A 21,994-nucleotide genomic window follows, 5' to 3' on the forward strand; every position below is an offset into this window, starting at 1 on the left:
ATTGCCCGAGGCATTTCAGTATCAGCTGCCGCTTGAGATAGACTGTTGTTTATGTCTTTCTCACCTGCTTTGATTGAATAACAACCGTATCTCTGCCCAACAATCAGGACTTAAGTCTCTGATTAACGGGGATCTCGCATACATGAATGACCATCTACTGCTGAGAAACGCTAGTACTCATCGTCTTCGGTATTGCGAGAATTTTAAACAGAGATATCTATTCGACTTCTCATCTTTCTGTTTACCGCACGGTAACAGAATTCTGTAATAGTCTCTTGCTGCATCGTATCCCGATAATGCGAATGATTTTTGCGGAATCTGAGTTGTCCTCAAAATATCTTGTATTCGGAGGTGTACAATTGTTCATTGTTCACCCCGGATTAGCAGATGTATTGAAAAGACATCGCCTACTCCACACCTGCCAGCTCTACTTCCAAACGTTCAGCCCATGAGAAGCAGTTCTTCAAGCGGCTCTCCCCGTGTTTCATTACTGAAGAACGCCCCGCTTTCATTGCACAACGGACAGCAATGAAATGGCGGTTAGCGCGTTTTCAGTCATTTGTAAGCACAGGTTTAGAATCTTGAGATTCCTTCTCTCGATTCAGCTGGAAGACGTAGGTTGCATTCATTGCCTACCTTCGTCTTCAACGTCACATAGTGTTGTTTCTCTTAAGCTGAGATTCAACGTCTATGAGATTTTCTTGCCATCAGGGACCTCGGTCTTTTGAAGGCAATTGACTTTCGCCTTTTGAGCTTATGCATTAAGAGAATCATCGCCGCGCCGTCCGGCATCGGTGACTAACAAATATTTTATTTGTTTGGTCTCTCAGCATAACTCTTTAAAGGGCGAAGGTCACGTGACTTACCCGGATGCTTGGACAACTTGCCTCTACTGATTCCGAACCAGTCAGTCGGCAGCTGTCAGAGCGCCCGAGTCAGTTACGAACTATGCTGTGGACTTAGTTCGGTTGTTCCAGAGCAATCATTACTTCGTCTTAATAGCTTGTCAGTATGAGTACTGTACATAAACCAAAGTCGAGAAGAGGGATAGGTCATACGACTATTCCCTTCTTTTCGTCTTAGGTAACTGCATGAACTTCTCTTGAGAAGTCAAGCACAAAGGGATGGGGATTTGTGACGCTCGATTTCGTACCGATCTTCGTAGCGAAGACTCAGAACCCTTCGGTAACTGACGATTGGTTCGAGTCCTTCAACAATACCCTCCCTAATGGACGTCACCGCCGTCCGATACGAAGGCTATGCTGCTTTGTCCTGTGAAGGTGCGACGGAGCTGTCTGAAGAAACTCGACACCCAGGATGAGTGTGGACGCCTCTTCATCATTCTCTCGCGTTCCGCAAGAACTTCTCCGTGGCGCAGGTAATGAAATGCAAGGCAGGCGCCTGGTCCAACCGACCGCATGCACCTCCTTCTACCTTCAGGATATTGCCCACAGTTCCTTGGATCTTTTTCCATTGGGAAACCGTGGTGGTTGCTCAACACGTTGTGTAGTTAACCCAGACCCTCGCAGGCTGAACAGCATCGAGTCCTGGTGTGACCGTAAGAATGGATGAGGAATGAGAGTGTGACTTGACTCCTCTTCCCATCGGTCTTCCCTCTACCTTTGGGTAGAGGGACACGGTCGTCACCCTGCTGGGTAAGGACGAGATGCAGGTGAGCTACTCAATAGAGCACCATACTATCCCTTCAGTAGGGATAGGAGTAAATATCCACCAACTTCCTCCAACAAGGGGGAGGAAGTGGATGCCAAATTGAGACAAACCCACCCATCATTTTATGATTGTCTCTTGCAAACAGGAACAAGTTCTTGCTTGCTGGTACGAAGAGATACGCTTTGCCTCTCTCTTAGTACTTGGCCCAGAGGTCTGACCATTGATCCTGCGGTGCACACCCCGATCAATCGGACAGAGGTTTGGATCCCTCCCTTGCTCTTACGACCAGGGAGGCACTCCAGGGTTGGACGAACACCAGTCTGTTCACCAAAAAGACTCAGATTCCTCCCACCAAGAAGTGAGTCTTCCTATTGTTAAAGGACCGAGGGTTTGTATTACGTATCGGAACAAATGACAATTTGTCGAAAATTGCATTTTTCCTAACTATACAAACCTGAGGTCCTTTACATATAGTCCCACCTCATGCCACCCCTCACTCTGCAACTTTTGCATGGGCCTAAAGCAAAAGTGATTCTTCACCTCTCGGGCGCGCGGGCGCGCGCATGATCGGACAAGCAGTTAACTACCGTTCTCCCCTTGTTCGAAGCTTACGACCGTCCCAGCTGCCGCTAGTTACCTTCTATTGTAAAGGACCTCAGGTTTGTATAGTTAGGAAAAATGCAATTTTCGACAAATTGTCATTTCCGGCTGCGACTACGGGAAATTTAAGGGCTTCTAAGGACTTTAAATAGTGGCGTTTGAATACTGTCGGAGATATCCAGCCTGTGTACTTCTTCAGATCATCAAAATTCATATGTTGAAAATAATTAATAGAAGTGGCTACTGCCCTAACATCATGTACCCGTGGGAAGGATTGTGGTTAGCCTGTTTTATAAAGTATAAAATCAGTTGTCTAATTCCTTTTAAGGAAATAGTTCCACCTTTTTCCCTAATGAACAGAGGACCTGAAGATATCAGGGCAGTTCTGCTTAAATATGCTCTTAGTGAATTAACTGGACATAAGGACGGGTCCTGTGGAAGTGGGACAATTTTCCATGGGGCCCACCTATCCTGTGGGTCCTCATTTTTACCTAGGAATTGACAATCTGGAGAAAGTAACACTTCTCCTGAAGGGAGAAACTCTATATGATCTGGTTCTCTAGATAGAGCTGACAGTTCAGAAATTGTGGCTCCTGAGCCCAAACTTATTAGGAATAATGTTTTCCTTAAGAGAGCTATATAATCACATGAGCCGTTAAGGACATCATTTAAGAACCATGAGACCGACTTGGGTCTCTCAGATGGTCTGAGTCTAGATATGAATCTGTTAGATCTATTTTGAATCCAAATTGGAAGATCTTCTTAAGAGCCGATTTGGTAGTAGTAATGGTACTAGCGGCTTTCTCGAACAGTGTTCTGAAAAAGGTTATGGCCAGATTCGTGGTCATGGTTTGTGCATTTGAGTCTTGAACTGCTGAGTCGTATTGACGCAAGGTCGATTCTCGTTGTCAGATTCTAAGAACCTGATGTTCCGGATCGATGTTGGCATATTTCTGAGCTGGCAAACTCATGAAGTCCATAAAGTTAGGGCTTTCTGAATTCCTGAGGAAGCAGACACAGTCCGCGTTTGTACTAGTTGTGTCAATTTGGGATTGGGAATCCGTTGAGGTCGGAGTCCCAATTCCAGTAGAAGAGGGAATCAATTGCTCTTGTGCCAATTTGGGGGCTATAGAGCGATGTGACCTTGAACGTCCTGAGTTTGTTCAGGACTTTCAAGAGAAGATTCACTGGAGGGAAGAGGTAAATTTTCTTCCACACATTCCAATCTATAGCCTTCGCGTCCGTGGCGTAAGCCAGAGGGTCCAGGTTGGGAGCCACATAACAAGGAAGCTTGTGGTTCGACTCCGTGGCAAAGAGATCTACCTGAAGCCCTGGTACTTATTGACAGACCCATTTGAATGACTCCTTGTCCAACGTCCACTCCGACTCTAGCGGAACTGACCGTGATAGGGCATCCGCCACCACGTTCCTTACTCCCGCTAGGTGAGTGGCTGACAGGTGCCATTTGTTCCTGTCTGCCAGGGAAAATATGGCTATCATGACATGGTTCACGTGGCTCGATTTGGAGCCACCCCTGTTTATGCTGTGGACTACCACTGCACTGTCTAATACCAACTTGATATGAAACTTCTTGGCTGGATGAAGCTTTTTCAGGGTGAGGAACACTGCCAAAGCTTCCAGTACATTGATATGTATCTGGCGGAATGGTAGGGACCAGGTTCCCTGTACCTTTTTGTACTGTGAGTAGCCTCCCCAGCCACTTAAGAGGCATCTGTGTGGATCACTAAAGCCGGCGGAGGGAATTGCAATGGAACTGTCTTTGACAGATTCTTGATCTCCGTCCAAGGGCGGAGTCTCTTTCGTAAGATCGCCGGGATGGGGGCAAGCTTGTCCCGGGATCTTTTGTTTGCTCTTGATTGCCAAACCCGGTTTATGTCCTTTAGTTTGGCTTTCTGTTTATCTGGAAACCTAGATGTTCCAGAAACCGGATTACTTTGACTGTCGCCTTGCGGCATGCTTCGATGCTTGTGGCCCACACGAGCCAATTGTCTAGATAGGCTACTAGCATTATTCCCTGAGACCTTAGTTCTTGAACAACTGTCTCCGCCAACTTTGTAAAAACCCTGGAAGCTATGTTGAGCCCGAATGGCATCACTTTGAAGGAGTAGGCCTTCTTTCCCAGTCTGATGCTTAGGAATGGGCGGAAGTGTCTCGCTACCGGAACATGATAGTAGGCATCTGTAAGATCTATAGAGGTGATGACGGCCCCACGGGGAAGTAAGGTCCGCATCTGTGAAACAGTCAGCATCCGGAACCTGTCGCAGTGAATGAATAAGTTCAGACGGGATAAGTCTAGAATTATTCTTCGCTTGTTTGAGTCTTTCTTTGGTAAGCTGAACAAGCGACCTTGAAATTTTAAGTTCTTGACTCTTGATACTACTTTTTGAAGTTCTTGGGAATACTCTACCAATTCCGCTGTTGGTTCTTGATGAAAGGTGTTGGATGGAGGGGGGCCTTGAAGCCAACTTCACCCTAGACCTTTGGACACGATGCTTTGGGCCCATTTGCTGAACCTCCACCGATGCCGATAGAGATACAGCCTCCCTCCTACCTGGGGATTCTCACTGGTTTGTGGAAGGACGTCCACCTCGTCCTCCACGGGAACCCCTGCCTCGGCTCGTGGCTCTTCCGGCGCCTCGGTGATGGAAGGAGCCTCTAGCTCTGCTACCCCTGCCAAACCTATTGAAGGCTTGAAACGGCTGAGTTTCAAATGCCGGGTTGTAAGCAGGAGAGACAGCATAGGAGGTTGAAGCTTGTGCTTGCTGAGACGGTTGCGTCAACAGCACAAACTGCTTTTGTGGCTGCGCCTTGGAGGTTGATGGTTGCGGTACCTGAGATACCGGAACCGCCTGTACGAGAGTTTGTTGTTGGGGGCCTGGAACGTGCTGGGAACTTCCTAGGCCTCTTCTTTGACTTGGGATTCGTTCCGGCAGACTCCGGTTTTCGTTTGGAAACGAGTCCCCAACAAACCCTTAGGCTCTGGTTGAACCTAGTCGCCTCGCAGTGCGCTTCGTTCACTACGGAGGCTGGGAAAAGGTCAGTGCCCCATATAGATGAGGCGATCAGTCTATTGGGCTCGTGGCGGATCGTAGCTTCCGCCAGCACATGCTTCCTACAATTCCGCCGAGCTATGACGAAATCATACAAGTCACATTGCATTGAATACAATAGTGACTTGGCAATGATTTTAAATAGCGCCTCTTCTCCGTAGATAAGAGACGATACCTCTGTCATAGTCAGGGAATTGAGAGACCTGCTGAGCCTCATCCTGGCGTCATATACGGTCTGTATGAGGCCTTCAGATAGCCTAGGTAACCTTTCGCTGAAAAGCGTGATACCGCAGTCCGGCTTAAGCTTACCTACCGAGAAAGTGGCTGGAAGGTCCATCCAGTGGTCGGCAGTTTCGGGGAGCAGAGGGAAGTCGGTCGGTCTGTCTCCCGGAGCTGAGGCATAGGCTAGTCTGTTCATGGCTGCCTGTAGTGTCAACTCTGCCACCTTAGACGTGAATGGTATAGGCATGTCTTCGTCTACGGTGAACATCGTAAACGGGCTCTTGAATGCCATAACCTTGGTGTTAGTGCATTGCCACTCTTCTAGGTTACGTATCCATGCCTGTTGGGCTTGGTCCCGGGGAAGGATTATCGAATCCGGCAAACATTTCTTGGAACTTGGACTGAACCAAGTTCCCGACCATGATGCCCATCTGCTGCATAATATTTGCTGAAATATTTGCAAAGAAAGCATCGGGATCGAAGGGGGAAGGCTCTGCCTTCTCCTTAGGAACCTTGGACCTAGACCCCTTAGCAGAGGATGCCTCGGGGTCAGAGGAGGAGGGTTGAGCCTTCTCTTGAGTGGCCGCCTCCTCCGGGGGTTGTGCGACCGCTTCTTGAATAGTAGCGATCAAGGGAGCTGCCACTTTGGGGTCCACCTATGAAGTACTCTTCCCTCCGGGGAAGATGAGAGTGGCCATCTCCTTGGAAAGGATGTAGGGTTGGCCCTTGGCAATGTTACGGCCAAACCCACATACCCAGGCCTTCAGGGTGGTTAAAGCAGCATCCCGGACCGCTTGAATGCCCTGTAAAAGAGGGGTTATCATTAATACTCAAGACTAAACACTTAAGATTAAATACAGTGGACCCCCCGTATTCGCGTTCTCCGGATTCGCGGACTCACACATTCGCGGATTTCTCTCGGGAACGTTCCAGCATTTCGGGGAAAATTCGCGGTAATTTTCTATAGAAATCCAAAACCAAATTCAAAGACAAAACCACATCGTGTATGCCAATCCACCGAGCAAGTTTCAAAAAAACCAAGAGACAATCAAATACTCAAGTGAACAAAGAGTTTTTCCAAAATCCTAGGCGGAGGTCTGTAACAGTTGTTTACGACGGCGACAGAGAAAAATCTGAATAGAAAATGGGAATGGTTTCCTGACACCCGCCTCCCAGCGGCGGGAATGGGTACTAACCACCTGGCCGACCACTGCGTTTGCCGGGAGTTTTGAAATTCTGTCGGACTTCGGAGAATACAGCTATATATATATCTGACAGGTAAGTGTCATGAACAAAAAACCAAGTATGAAAATTTTTAGTGGTTTTTCTTAAGTTTTAACTAACAAAATAGGCTGTTTTTTAGCGTTTTTTATAGTCCAAACATTCGCGGGGGGGGTCTGGTACGCATCCCCCGCGAATACAGGGGGACCACTGTAGTAACTTACTTTAGAAAGCATATCAAAATTGTCTCAAATTTCATTGATCCTCATTGTATCATTGTGTTTAGTCCGGAGTGTCACCTACCTCAGAGGAAACTTGGTCCACTAACTCTATAGCAGAATCAAGCAAGAAGTTCTCGTGGGGTTGCCAAGAAAACCACGGAACTCGTTTGAGGCGGACCCGCACAGGGTGAGCAGTGAGTCCGGCAGGACCCCTCGTGTCCACAGGGATCCTGGAGGACAGCATTGCAGCTTACCTTCAAGCAATGGGGTTAACCGCTGTAAAGTCAAAATGTAATAGCATGAGTATCATTCATCAACCTTCCGGACTAGGTCCGTGGTTGGTGATATGCCATTGACGCCGGAGTACTCCGGCGTTAACAAACAATATTACAATAAAATATGTCCCAGTCTCGATCTGCTCTGTTGCCGTGCACCTGTCGTAGTAGGAAAAGGCTTGAAACAGTGTGTCTCCGGCGATGCCGGAGTTAAAGCTTTTACACTGAATCAGGATAACAAGTTATTCCCATTATGCCGGAGTAAGGAGTAGTCCGAACGGCACCGGTGGGTGTGGAGCAGGAGGTGGAGCCGGGTGGAGAGTTTAAAATACATGGCGGAGTTTGACAACTCCGCCGTAGTAAATAACTTATAACGAGAACAGGGATGGGAATTAATACCTGGCGGAGTTAGACAACTCCGCCGTCATAAAAACTTTGATAATAGCAATGGATGTCATTATGTGTAATAAAAACATGCATGCAAACATAGGGTATCCCTTGAAAAAGGCCGGAGCCTCAATACATGAAAGTCAGCTATCCTAATATTGGGCCTGGCTTACGCCAGGGTCCTGAATCCGCCGGAGCGGAGTGAGGATGGGCTGAATATATCGAGAGGGATACTCGGCCAGCGAGCCGAGGAGAACCGAGCTCTATCGAGCCTGGTGGCCAACCAAGGCTCGGCTGAGCAGGGCTCCCCCTTACTCCCAGGGAGAGAACGGCAGGGTACCGGGCCAGCTCACCGGGTATCCTCCCAGACGCCTCCCCCTATCCCCCCTAGAGGGTGGGGAGTTACTCGGATCGGCTGCTTGAGACAGCGTGAGCGAGCTTCACTCCACCGAGGTGGGTGAGATGGGGGGTGACTGGGAGGGGTCGGAAGCGAGGTGGCTCGTACGCGGTCGCCTGGAAACACTCTCGGCCGGGTGAACAGACACACGGTGAGAAAGGCCAGGCGAACGAAGGAGGCCTATAGGCCAACTGATGCCATCTCAATGCACATATAACACATAAAATAACTATCCTGTCCTAACACGGGGGGGAAGGGAAGTAAAAATGAAGTGAGAGAAAAAGAACTGAGTCCTAGAGAAGCTGGGCTAAACCCAATCGAGAAGATTGGGCAAAGCTTGGCAACTCCGAGCAGCTAGCCTAGATGCCGTGACGATATAATCGAGGGGCAAGCAGCCAGGGTGGCTCGAGGATGAAAGGGCGAAAGGACCAGGGTCTACCGCACAAAGGGCGCCTAAAGGAGAGGTAACCTAACAACTAGAAAGATACAGGCGTGTATGACAATCCAAACTGGAAGGCTAAGTGGTAGGCTATGAACCGAGAGCATGTGCTTGGTCGAAGGCTATCCTATCCCCCGTGAATGGACTAATAAAATACGAATAATATTAAGAATAATATTAACGTCAATCAAATGCATCATGATAATCCAAGTATGGTACTGCTAAACAATGCATCGAGCCCAACAGGTATAGGAGACCAATTGGAGCACGTAAACAAAGCAACACAAGGAAGCGAGCCGAGCACTGCGTGGGACGCCGTTCTATAAAAACCCAAATAATTTGGTTTATCGTGTCAAAGGCAGATCTTAAAAGGTGTCAACCATTAATAGCAGTACTTAACTTGGATGCAGCAACAGCTTGACGTTCCATGGTGAAGAAAAAGCAGGATATTCCAGAACACAATCACAAGCAAAGAGAACGCGTGCAGCGTGAATCGTGCTATCGAAAGGAATGAGATCCGAGGCGCTAACCATAGTAGTAGCGAGTAGTGGGGCTTAGATCGGCTCCTCTGTAGATGAGGGATATTGAAGGAGGAAGAGACTAAATGGCAAGGGACCTCTGGTAGTGGTTTCACTCGCCCCAGTTACCATACCGACACCTTTAAAATAAAGGTGAGCGAGCCAGAATACTCTGGCATTACCATTTAACTTTTTCTCTGGTATTTATAGCAATATTTATACCTTAGAAATGAGTGCTAAAGGGACATTTCACAGAGCGACACAGGCTGAGCCCAGAAAGAATTTTTATGACTTTTAACCCCTCTTATTAGTAGTAAATGATCATTAAATGTACGTATGATTGATAATTGAAATATTTGGTAGAGTAAGGAGTGAGGTCTATCTTTTGGCAAAAATGAATAGTATTCATGAAGAGGGTGAGGTTAGAGTTATTGTTTAGATTAATTTCCTTCTGTTCAACCTTGTTAAGAAGTAAAACCAAGGAGAAAGCATCCTTATTTTAAGATAATTGTTCCAATACAAATCTAAAGTGCCAAGAGCACCCAGAATAGGGATTGATAGAAGAGATTATCGATCTCAGCCAATTAAATAAGAGATAAATAAACTCAGGTATTCTGATTGGTGTTATATTGTCACTTGAGAGGGTGATGTTCCTTCAGCTTTAACCCCACCATCAATTAAATAACTGCTTTATGTGATTTAGTATTAATTTTGTTATTTTCCTGTCAGCATCAAGAGCTTACAAAAACCTTGTGGGTGATATGTCTATTGGAGGACCAGGGATTCCTACTGAAAGTGACAGTGATGATATTGAGGGACAAATGTCTGCTCTAGCTGTGAGAGGGAATCTGGTAAAGAAGTAAGTATTTATGAAATAAGGTGTCTTTCTATTATGAAATTAGAGGCTGGTACAGTATATATTTTTAGATTATAAGATGTTGCTTCATTTTCTTAGATTTTACAGCATTGTTACCATAATATTGAGTGTTTGAATTATCTGTTGGCTGTAGATTGGACCTGCATACTTGAACATATGTAGACAGGTAAAAATAATGGTCATTTCAGGAAGTGATAAAACCCCTGCAAAATATTCAAAGGATTAGAAAGAACTATGCTAGATTAGCACAGGCTTGGATGGTGGGATTCTTGTAGTAGAGGTAAACTAATTTCATAATGTATTGTAGATTACATATATAGAATATTATTGAAAGGATAAAAGAAATTTAATGTGGTAATTTAAGATCGCCTCTCACTCTTAAAGTTAAGGCACTGTTGCTTAACCATACTTTTAGCACCTTTTTTGCATCTCTCTGCCAGATTTTACCCAAAGATGCCAGCAGTGATGACAGAAGTGACGTTACTTGCAATTTTGTCTTTTTGCTGCCAAAGATTGTCACTGTTGTTTGCACTGGGAGCATAACCTATCCAATATGTTCACAGTTGATGAAAAAATACTCTAAATCAGTACAGTAGGAAAATTGTTAACTACCGTTCTATTGGACCCATATTGCTAACATATCTAGGATACAATGCTAGATTTTGGAAGAAACAATTTAGTTCAAGTGATAGAGCAAGTGCTATCTGGTGACAGTATTGGTTGCAGGGTGTCATACACTGAAAAAAAATCCTTGTGACAGTGCATGTAGGCTACCTTACATTTCCAGTGATGCTGATTTTTACTTTGGCAAATAGCTGGGTCTTATAACCCAACCATGCTTGTAAGTGCTTCATGAATTCAGACTCAACTTTCTAACATGTCATCTGGTGAACTTCGATCATGTTCTTAATCAGAAGTGTTTATTTTTATTGATATTCTGATACTACGTACACTGACAAGTGGAGATGGTATTTTTTTTTTAAATCGGATAATGATGTTGCAAACGCATGCAAATAAGACCAAAACTGACAAGGAAACGTGGATATGTGGTGGATATATATTTGTTAAGGAACTGTATCCTCAAAATGCAAATACCATGGTACATTGGCCCTTTCCAGTAAAGTTGATCAATTCATTGTTCTGTGCTCACTCTCAAATGTGTAGAAAGTGTATCTTCTTTTTTTCAAACTTAAATTGTGCTGCCAATGTAACACCACCTGTCACGGACCCCGAGAGGGTCGCCTCAGGTTCAGTATTAAATAAACAAAAAGGATTCAACACCAACAGTTGAAACTGGGGATACGAATATAGAAAGATACACAAACAGATCAAAGGTTTATTTACAAGCTTACTAACAAAGATAAATCCAGAATGGTTTCTCCTATTTACATAAAAAAAGTAAAATCTTACTCTGCATGAACTGAGGAAACAGTGAGGTAATGAAAATACTTGCTGGCCAATTTTTCAGCGGTCGACAATCAATCCTCGAAGCGACGGCTTCACAAAGGAGAACTATTACTTCGGACGTCTTCTTGACACCATACTGCAGAAAACAATGTCTATACTTGATATTCAAAGGGCAGGAACTCCTCGAAACCTCTTGTAGAACGTTTCTTCTCTGAAGGTTTGCTCAACATCGAAATAACTCTGTCGTCCACTCCCTGACGACGACTTGACCAGAATTCGACCAAACTCTCAAGCGCCTTTTCCTCTCTGATCCTTCGTCTGTTCCTTCTTCTCTTGTCTCTCTCTGGGGATCTCTGCTCTGATCTCTGCTCTCTGATGTCCTCTAACTGATGATCTCTGCTGCTGATCTCTTACTGATGATCTCTGCTCTCTCCTACTTCGTCATTTGTATTTATACGGTTACCTGGGGGCGGGGCCTACCAGCGAACGTCACATGCTCCAGAGATGACCAGAACGATTTAGAAGAATCTCGAAGTATTGGATCAGAAATCGCGGCGTTTCTCACGACATGTCGATGCCTGTTGTGTTCCACAACACGCCTGGCGATTCTAGAACAATCATGAGAACAGGCTCCTCCAACACGTGCGCGAATGCCTCTCTGCTGCAGACCTACTTGAAGAAAATGCATTTTCCTTTCTTGTAACTGATCTTTCTTTTCTATAAAGCAATTACCATGACACCACCTTACTTGAATCTGTTGCTCTATTAGTTCAGAGGAAAGCTAGCAAAGACATTTGTAATTATGAACATCATTCATCTCAAGGGATGAGAAATGGTACTGAAGTAGAATTTAATTGCAACTTTTGACTTATGTTGCTTTGTTTGAACCTTTACTTTCATAAATATGTGTGCATAGTTGGATAAGAGAGAGGTACCTGATTGTAAAACTGGTTTGTCCTTGCAACAGTTAATAAAAGTATGTATTTTTATATTCGCAGTATCCGTTTCTATATTTGAGCCAAAAATCTGCTTAGACTGGAAGGTGATTTGAATAGAGAGGAGCTTTGTAATTGGCGTACCCTTTGGTAAAATTTATCCTTTGGAGGTTACTCTTCTTGTGTAGAGGAAGGACTGAAATAAAATGGAAGAATTTAAATGCAAGGTTTACACCTCTGGCTTGTGAAAAAAACGTGTTACTGCAACCATCAAGAAGCTTTACTAGTCAAATGCAAATGGCAGGTCATTATGAGACCTATAAACCAGTGAAGTGGCTTGAGTTGGTTATGTTGTCTGCTCACTGAAGGTTGAAGGGTCAACAATTCAGGTTATTAAGTACTGTAAGGACTAGCTTGGTAAAGTATGTTGTGAAATGTAGATACGTAATTAGTCAAGGTAAGTAAGGATGTCTATTGCAGTATGGCAAATAAGGTTGAGTTGGCCCACTGATACTCTTGTAGAAGGCAGAGAACATTGATAACCTACTTAGGGATGTGAAATTGTTCGAAATTCAGGTTGTGAGTTAGTTCATGCCTAAGCTTGCTTTGGGCTTTCAAGATGGCTATTAAGTTCTTACATTGTACCTCACTGTCCTTAACAGGGCAGACAACCTTCCATACCGATTCTAGGTTAGCTCATACCAGACTAATGGTGTCAATTTGAAATCCTGATATCTTATCTAGTTTACATTTGGAGAGAATACACTGTAGTGTAGTTGCCTTCCTTAAGTAAATGTTTGACTCATAAAACAGTGATTTTATATCGTGTGTATATTTTCATTTGCCTCAGTACATACAAACCATTGTTCTATGCATAGGTCTCCCCTTTCCCTGTCAGTTGGGCAAAGGCTCATTGTATATAGTGAAGCTTCATACTGAACAGCGATGAGATATTTAGGAAGCCTATCTCAATTGATAGAAATTTACTGATAACTCCATGTTGAAAATAAAGGTAATACTACATTCATTGCAGTATAACCTTGAAACAAAATTTCATTTTCAAAATGAAAAATTCCTGGTGTACTTTCATAAGTTCTATTCATTTCCATAGTCAGGAATGGGTGTCTGTTTTATTGCTGTTAATGTAATCCTTTATAATGCAAAAGTGAATTAGATTTCAGGTACTCAAGTTACTCTTGATTTTTCTTCTTAATTTACAGACCAACATTCCGACCTTTTGCGTCAAGTATTCCATCATTGCGGCCTAAACCTCCAAGTACAGACACTGATAGTGTTGACAGTGTGGAAGCTGCTATACAAGCGGCAATGACGAAGGGCAAAGACGGTAATTTGATTGATGATTTAGTTTGTCTAAATTTGTTACAAGATATGAAGAGTATACTATCTGAATCTTCAGTTCTTAGAGTTGAAAAATAACACATTTTAAGAATACTGGTGTAAATTTTAGCACGTTATCAATATGCCCTCAGCTCAGTTTTCATTGAGGCAATCCTATCATCTATTGAGTGATAATATTTTTTTCTACATAATAGTTTTTATGAGTGATTTTCTGGAAGTATTCTGAAGAGGAATGTTAAATGATTAGAAAGCAACAGTAAATTTACGTATTATTTGGTACCAAGAATGATTCATACGTTACCTTTTGCATTTTTTTTTTTAAACCAAATGAATCTTTTAAACAACCTGCTCATGTATATAAAGGAATCTTAAGACACTAAACTTGGTAAATGCTAAAATGATCAATTGCTTCTGATAGGTTAGTGCATGCTCATATGGTTACCTTAGATTCCTAATGGTTAACTGCCTCACTTTTTATGGTGTCTGATTAGCTGCAACATTACCAGCAATGTTGGGAGAGCAGCCATTGAATTGAAAATTACAGTCACATTCAAACAACTGAGTAGGGCAGCAGAATCTTCAGTGGCTCTGGAACCAGGAGCAGCAAGTGTAATGAGCCTTGGCAACAAAATACATTAAAAGCCTGGCTGCTTTACAGAACCCCCGTAGTAACGTATTCACAGTGACTGAAAATGATTTACAATTGTTGGGGAAATGGATGAAAAGATATAAAGGGAAGGAAAAAAATGTTGGTCATCTTTAACAATTCAGTCTAAGGAAGAGTTTGAGCAGCTAACGTGCCAGCACAAACTCAAAATAAGTCATTTAATCACTGTGGACCTGAAGCGATCGTAAGCACATATACTACCTACCTGGAGCAGTTCTTTTGACTTTCCAAGAAGCACAGTGTGTAAGATTCACACACTCACATATGGTGCTAAAAGTTGTGTTTGCGATAAAAAAAAAAAAAGCTTTTTGGAATTGCAGTGAGTTTAAGTAATTTGTTTATTCAAGCAGTTCTTCGCAACAGTTTTGGGACAGACAGGTTGTTTTTAATTGCTTTCCCTTTCTTTTTGTAGAGGAAACCAGATGCCTCAGAGAAGGAGCAAGAAAAAAGAACCAGCAAAGTTGACAGAAACCCCAGATTCAGAGTCAAAGCCACCTATAGCCAAGGAAACTGCCCCTGTACCTGCAGGGGGAGCTAAACCAGTGAAAGGGAAGTCCAAACCATCAGGAGCACTTAACTTGAAGCTGGACTCTGATTCAGAGTCCTGCGAAGTTAGTGGAGGAGACAATGAATCTGATGATGATTTTGACTTTTATGGTTAGATTATTCCATAAAGAATAAATTGTACCTATACTCCAATACTTAATTTTATTGTTCTATGAAAATAATTTATAGATATTTATTATTCTGTGCATATGAAACCAACTTTATTGTTGTAAATCAAGATGATATTCTAGAATAAAATAATTATGGACATGTATTTAATTTATTTCTCCCTCCATGGTAAGGTGTGCAACCTTAACGTGCATTAATTGAGTTTTTTTTTGCTTGAAAATGGTCCTTTTAGCTTTCTAGTGCCATATTGCTTTCACTGGGAATCGCCCATGGAAGCACTGACCACAATTATGGATGTTGGAGTATCGTTAATGTATTTTACTTAATTCTCTCTTAAATTTCTTTGTGACCTGTGGTTCTGAAAAGTTTCCAAAGCCGAAAGACCTAGGGTAAAATGACTAAGGTTTACTTTTTGGAATTTTTCACTACCAATGTAACCAAGTGAGTGAAAAAGAAAATGGCACAACGGACCCGAAGTTTTAAACAGGATCAATGCCATTAAATATGTCTATTTATTTAACACATGTTCACTGATTTTGAAACTTAGGGAGATGGTGAAAAACTATTTTCATAAATCTATTATCTGTTACTTTTGTTTGGAACATTCTTAGTTGCAAGATGCCATGTTAACATAAAACCGGCAACATCTGTCATTGGTACTGAATACGAACATACATTATAATACCTTTTAATTAACATTTTTACGACAGCATTGCAAAAACTACTGAAACAGCATTTAGAATTATTATAAAATTCTCGTTACTTTAACACGCATTTTATTCGAATTTTTAGCAAAATTAAACAAAGTAGCCACCATAGTACGGGGGCGGCTCCTCTCAAGATTCATTCCCTTTATTTTTTAGTTTTTAAATCCACCAAACAGATGTCACTGTTGTGCTCTTTTGACCACTACCATCTTTAAAAGGGTGTTATGTCTGATGAGTCCTTGTTTGTTCCTCTCTATTATCTATGGTTTAGCCTTCTCTACATGAAAGATAAGCCACAGGCACCTGTGATTGGCTGCCAGCTGTTCAAGTAATTCTCAAGAGACAAACGGATTTAATGGAACACGGAAATCCTGGTGATTGGTGACTGTTTCTCTTGGCTGTGTCTTGTAGTGTGTGTGATGGACTTTCAATCGGAAGTTGGTTCGGCCCTGTTGATACTTTAAAAGGAGGAAGTATTAGGGATGCTAAGGGATGATAGGTGAGAACTTGAAACTTTATTTATGTGTCTGATAATTGTAATATTTCCCGACCTAGAATAGTTGTGAGAATTTCGATCCCGATGGTCTAACTCTAACCATACAGAAAAACAACGCTCCCCCCTTTTTAAGGACGCAAATATGCAATATATTGTGGCCTTGGGATTTAGGTTGTGAAGTATTTTAAATGTGTTCTCATTCAGTTGAATGGAATGACATGGAAGTTAACGAATGAAAGAAGAATTCACGTAGCAGTTTGCCGATGCTATTTAAACGAACAGTTTCTTAGCGTTTCTTCTTCTTCTATTTTTGAGTGCTTCATACATTCCCTGGTTGTGCTTCAATTCTCTTCAGTTTATATTTTGAAAGATCCGTTTCACTAAGAAATCTTACATAGTGAATTTAAGGGAGTCTGAAAAATACCTAGTAGGTTATTCTCGCCGGGTATTTAGGAAACTCCACAGGTGATAACTAAGATCTTGATGCGTATAATTAACTAAATTATAAGCATAAGTGAAGTTTGCATATTTTCTTTAGTTAAGCCGTTATCGCCCATGTATTTGCGGGCAATAGTCCCGTTTGGTAATTAGAGGCTTCATAATGATTCCTAGCTACGGTCATGGTCTATAGAATTGGCTATTTTTTTTTTCTTTTTTCTTTTAGGTAACATAAGCCTATTTTTAATACAGTTATTGAAATCGTTCGTTACAATAGCCAAGAAAAAAAATATATGACAATTAATTTGACACAGAAGATACTGACTTCAGTTTCATCAGTCTTGTGAAAGATTTAATCAGTTTCGTCAGAATAATATATGTGATTTATAAAATACAGTCTAAGTGTAATGGTTTCTTATAGCAAAATCTTAAGAAAAATATATATTTAATAGCAAACAATAGATTCTGTAGAAACACAGCTAGCATAGGAAGGCAGTCCACAGCTTCTAGTATGCTCTGTTAATTAATGGAGACTTTACACGTAGCAATCTTTGTTATGCGATCAAATGGTCGGATTTCTAGATCATCTAGAAATCTATGTATCATTTTGTTATCAACTGCCTTATCTCGTGAGACATTCGACTTATTTTTGTTTATCTCTAGATACAGTCAAATATCAACAGGTTATACATATAGGTGTGCAAGGTGCTGCTTTGGCTTATCTACACCGTCAAAATATCTACAACGTACAAATTCAATTTTGGTTTGTTATCTACGGTTAAAATATCTACAACGTACAAAATCAATTATTAACCTTCAGTTTTGTCTGTAGCCAAATGCACCATATTTAACATTAGGTAAGTCATAAGACTTCGTAAAACTTGCTTTATGATTAAAAAGGCACCTAAAGAGAGCTTAAATTCTTCAATATTGTCAAATAGAAAATAAATGAACAGTATTACCAACGTTTATGGCGGGACAAAATATAGCGAAAATTACCAATTAGAACTGTACCCTAGTCCATATTTGTACCATGCCAAAAATCAGCACGCGTTTACAACACTGTAAACTCGAAGACCCAGTTCGAGACTACATAAACTTATGCTGACTTCTCTGGTAGAAATGTTACGGGCTGCTGTAAAGCAAGAGCCTGTGCCAGTACAAAGCTGGCTTAGTCTAACGGCGACTCTGGTAGAAATAAGCAACAAGAATTATAAAATGTAAGGATTTATGCTGTCACAAAGCTAGCTGGATGTCTTTAAAATATAGCATATAATAGATATGGAAAACGCCACCTTCCATGTCAAATGAACATTTTCTCTATGTTTTGCCTTTTTATTCATATTAAGTAACTGATGGGCAACACATGATAAACCTAAATAGCAACATGAACTACGACTACGAAACAGTGAACAACTGAAGATTAAAAAAAAAAAAAAAAACATAAGCCTATATAGTGAGGTATTGAAACCCCTGGCTACCTACAGTTTGAGAAATACTTTATATCTTCACAAAATAGAGGCTGAAAAAGACATGGGAGGTATAAATAAATGTAAGGTTGAATATCGAGCAATCAAGTTGAGGAATTGCTAAAGGTGCTACACCTGCCTAAGAGCGAGGAATACATGATCTGTTCTAAAAATTAAGAGATATGTATGATTTTGTTATGTGAAAGGATGGAGAACGAAACACTAAAGGACACGCTGGAGGATATTCAAAATTAAAATTTTTCTGAATGTTTGGATTCTTTGGAAGAGCCCATGCACTGTTTGGACAAAAAAAAAAAAAAGCTTGTAAACATTGAGAGAAATGTGACGCAGGTAATAGTACAATAAGTAAATTCAAAGTGGAGCTGGATTTTTCAAGAAGAAATACTATTTCAAAGGCACATTTGCTGATTTTACAAATGAGCCAGTCTTGAACTGAGGAAGAATATTTAATTGAAGCCACTTGCCTGAGAGAGAGCGAGAGAGAGAGAGAGAGAGAGAGAGAGAGAGAGGAGAGAGAAGAGAGAGAGAGAGAGAGGAGAGAGAGAGGGGGGGGGGGGGTGGCGCTGCGGTGTAAATTTTCTAGTGTTCTGTCTACGCTGTTTAACTTAGCAGCCTGATACTAAATTCATAACTATTCATTTTAGCAAATAATTATATTAGCAAACACCTTGTAAGAAAAGTGGATGACTGCCTAATTATTACAGTTTTTTTTTGTCAGTTAATGTCCTAAAGTTTTTCTTATTTCTTTTTATGTATATCATCACAATAAAATGAAATCTCAAAGCGCCTAAATGGACCTTTACTATGCAGTTGATAAAGTTTGTTTTAGCATGCTCCTACATTTGTACTACCTATGTCTTGTAAGAAGGCCTTTGACATAGTCTTACCTACTCTGGAAGAAGTGGTACACTTATACACAGAATACAGTAAGGATGTTATAATTGCCTTTGTTTAAAAACAATTTATTTCTTAAATTTTTTCATACCTCCGTTCCATATTTCTTGAGTTCAGGCAACGAGTTCAGTTAAGCTCAACTCTTTTATTTGACTTATAATAATATCCCTCGACTTTTCAGAAAGGGTTGATTGCCTGTTATCTGTTATAAGTGTGCCATATTCTAACAATGAGTTCCCTTAAATATATTTCAGAATAAGAACGTCTTTCATTGCTATAACAACCAGCTTATTCCCTTCCTTAGCTCCTAGACCTTGTGTTAAAAGACAAACTTTCTCTGCATCTCACGACTTCGTGGTATATGCATTTTAAATGAGAAAAATAAGTATGGAATATTGATTATATGTTGTGCAATACAATATGCCTTCACAGTCACGAACCATGTTGATTTTTGTGGAATCAAATACACGTGATTTTATTCAATTATATGGCGATAGCCTGATGCATTGGTCTATTTATTTATGGTATTACATTACAACCTATGGTTGCAGATGTCGAGGGAAAATTATTCTGATAAGCTCATCACAAAACCATCATATCTCACATTATACTCTCATCACGAATAAAGGTGATTATTCATAATTCATGAAACTAGAAAATGGGTACTTTGATGCAATATGGTCTTGAAGAAAACCATGAACCAAACGGAAGCTTACCGTCCATACACTACTGTTTAGTTTTGTCCCCAGCTTGTAGAACGTAAGGCGAATGCCGACCGCTCAATATGAATCTGTTTACATTCATGGAATTTCCTGTAACTCGTCTGTTTCTCATTTCCAAAGCTCTGTATTACTTGGTCACAAATCATTGCTATGTGAATAAACTCACACGTTGCAAGGTAATTATTTATCAGGTTTACTTTATATTAATACTTTCTCACTTTGACTAAGAATGAAAATTTCTGTTTACTGATTTCGTTTGTTTGTATGGTTATTTTACGTTGCATGGTACCAGTGGTTATTCGATGACGTACTTGTGGTTTGTCGTGAACGAACTTTAATAATCTATGCATTTCACACTTCACTTTCTGGGTCTTGCTCGCTGTGTTTGCTATCCGGGCCAACGTTACCCGACGGACACTTTGACAACACTGAAGTTAAACGAATCCTCTTCAAATAAGTCACCGCGGTTCCAGTACAAAAATTATGAGAAAATATAAGCGTCGGCAACCATAGAAAATGACATAGAGTTACTTTCATTGTAAACAAAGTGAGTGCCCTCGCGTTAATGTCGTTTAAAAGGCTTTTCAAGGGAATTTTACCACCTATCTACTGAAATTATAATTTAGGAATGAGTTGTATGAATGTCTCTCTATAAGTTGGTTAACATCGTAGGATACTAGTTGTAGTTGGATTATGAATCTCTCAAAACCATGCTATTCATATTTACTAATGTAGCCTACTATATAATTACTGGTACTGAGCATAAGGAAAACTTATTGGTATTTCTTGTTTGTTTGCAATTTTGATATCAATCAGCGTACTTAACCTGAACAGATTACTGTTCCAGCAGTCATTGACATTCCACTGGAATACATATAGATTAAAAATCCAAGCAAAATTGTTAAGCTACTACAATTCAATACTGTTGCCTACTCTTTAATTTCAATTTCAAATAAACCCAATCTGTTCAGTTTATTTTCAAGGTAGTTTTTTAAAAATTACTGCAATTTTATTTAGACTTTCTATATATTGGACCGATTTGATATTTTCCTCATCGTATTGTATTTAGTACACAGAGCAGTCGGTATTTTGCCTCTAATTTAGCCTTCATTTATTTGCAACATATTTTTTCTCATGTGATTGCTGTCAAGGTTCTGATTAGCTACCACTTTCTGGATGGAATGGAATGGACCCAAGAATTAGGCCAAAAGCCCAGCACTAGGACTTATAAGGACATTCAGTGACGAAAGGGAAATTAAACGTAAAAAGACTGAAGGAGTTACAGGAGGAAAACCTCACAGCTGCAGTATGATACAATTCCTATGAAGGGGTTGAAAATAAGATGGAAAAATAAAGAGAGAGAGAATACAAACAGAGATAGTACAAAGGAATGAAAGGGTTGGCTCATTAAAACCTGTCAGCTCTGCTTCAGCTTATCTTAGTCATTCCTATTATTTTATGGGATTTAAATTCTGTATTATACATATGAATATTTATTTGAACTTGCAGGATGGTTTTCACTAGTTTATGGTACTGTTCGACATTTGCATCATTTGATTCACAGTAAAAAGCATTTATTTTTTTTACTGGAGAAGTTTGGGTACCTATAATCATACATTTTAAGACTTTAGTTTTATCTTCATTGCAAGTTTAATCCATTAAATTTTACTAATCTTCAATGCTGTAGTAAATGTACTTATTTCTGTACCTGGGCTACTAACACATTTCCTTGGAGAGACCTCTTGTTAGTTTGAATTGGAATGAAATGGAACAAAGAATTTGGGCAAAAGCCAAACCTTGGGATCTATATCATTCAGTGCTGAAAGGAAAATTGAGAGAGGAAAAGTTTTCAAGGTATAACAGGAGGAAAAGCTGGCAGTTGCACTATGAAATAACTGTTGAGATTGGAAAGTAGGATGGAAGAAAGAGGATATGAAAAGAATTACTATAAAATGAATGGAAGTGGTTGCAACTGGCAGCCAAAGGGGCGCTGCAAAGAACTGTAAGTAATGTCTAAAGTGCACCATATGAGGTGTGCTGATGGCACTACCCTCCCCCCCAAAATATGGGGAGTTGGAATTGGAATATAAAATTTAAACCAAAGATCAAGCACTGGGACCTATGAGGTCATTCAGTGCTGAAAGAGAAATTGGGAGTAAAGGTTTTAAAGGTGTAACAGGCGGAAAACCTCACAGTTGCACTACAAAACAATTGTTAGGAGAGGGTGGAAATTACGATGGAAGAACTTTAATATGAATGGAGGTTTAGTGAAAAGAATGAATGAGGTTGCAGTTAGAAATGCAAT

At 41.0% G+C, this 21,994-nt stretch overlaps 1 protein-coding gene across 1 annotated transcript in view; it reads left to right on the forward strand.

Annotated features, from left to right (window-relative positions):
• Positions 1-14,631, forward strand: part of LOC135194992 (uncharacterized) — a 28,470-nt gene extending 13,839 nt beyond the window's left edge. The window contains exons 5-6 of the mRNA XM_064221245.1: positions 9,752-9,881; positions 13,462-14,631. Of these exons, the coding sequence (XP_064077315.1) occupies positions 9,752-9,881; positions 13,462-13,678 (347 nt within the window). The 3' untranslated portion in view covers positions 13,679-14,631. The remainder of the gene's footprint in view (positions 1-9,751; positions 9,882-13,461) is intronic.
• Positions 14,632-21,994: the final 7,363 nt, after the last annotated feature.

This window comes from Macrobrachium nipponense, chromosome 15 (assembly GCF_015104395.2).
Source record: "Macrobrachium nipponense isolate FS-2020 chromosome 15, ASM1510439v2, whole genome shotgun sequence".
Classification (NCBI taxonomy): domain Eukaryota; kingdom Metazoa; phylum Arthropoda; class Malacostraca; order Decapoda; family Palaemonidae; genus Macrobrachium; species Macrobrachium nipponense.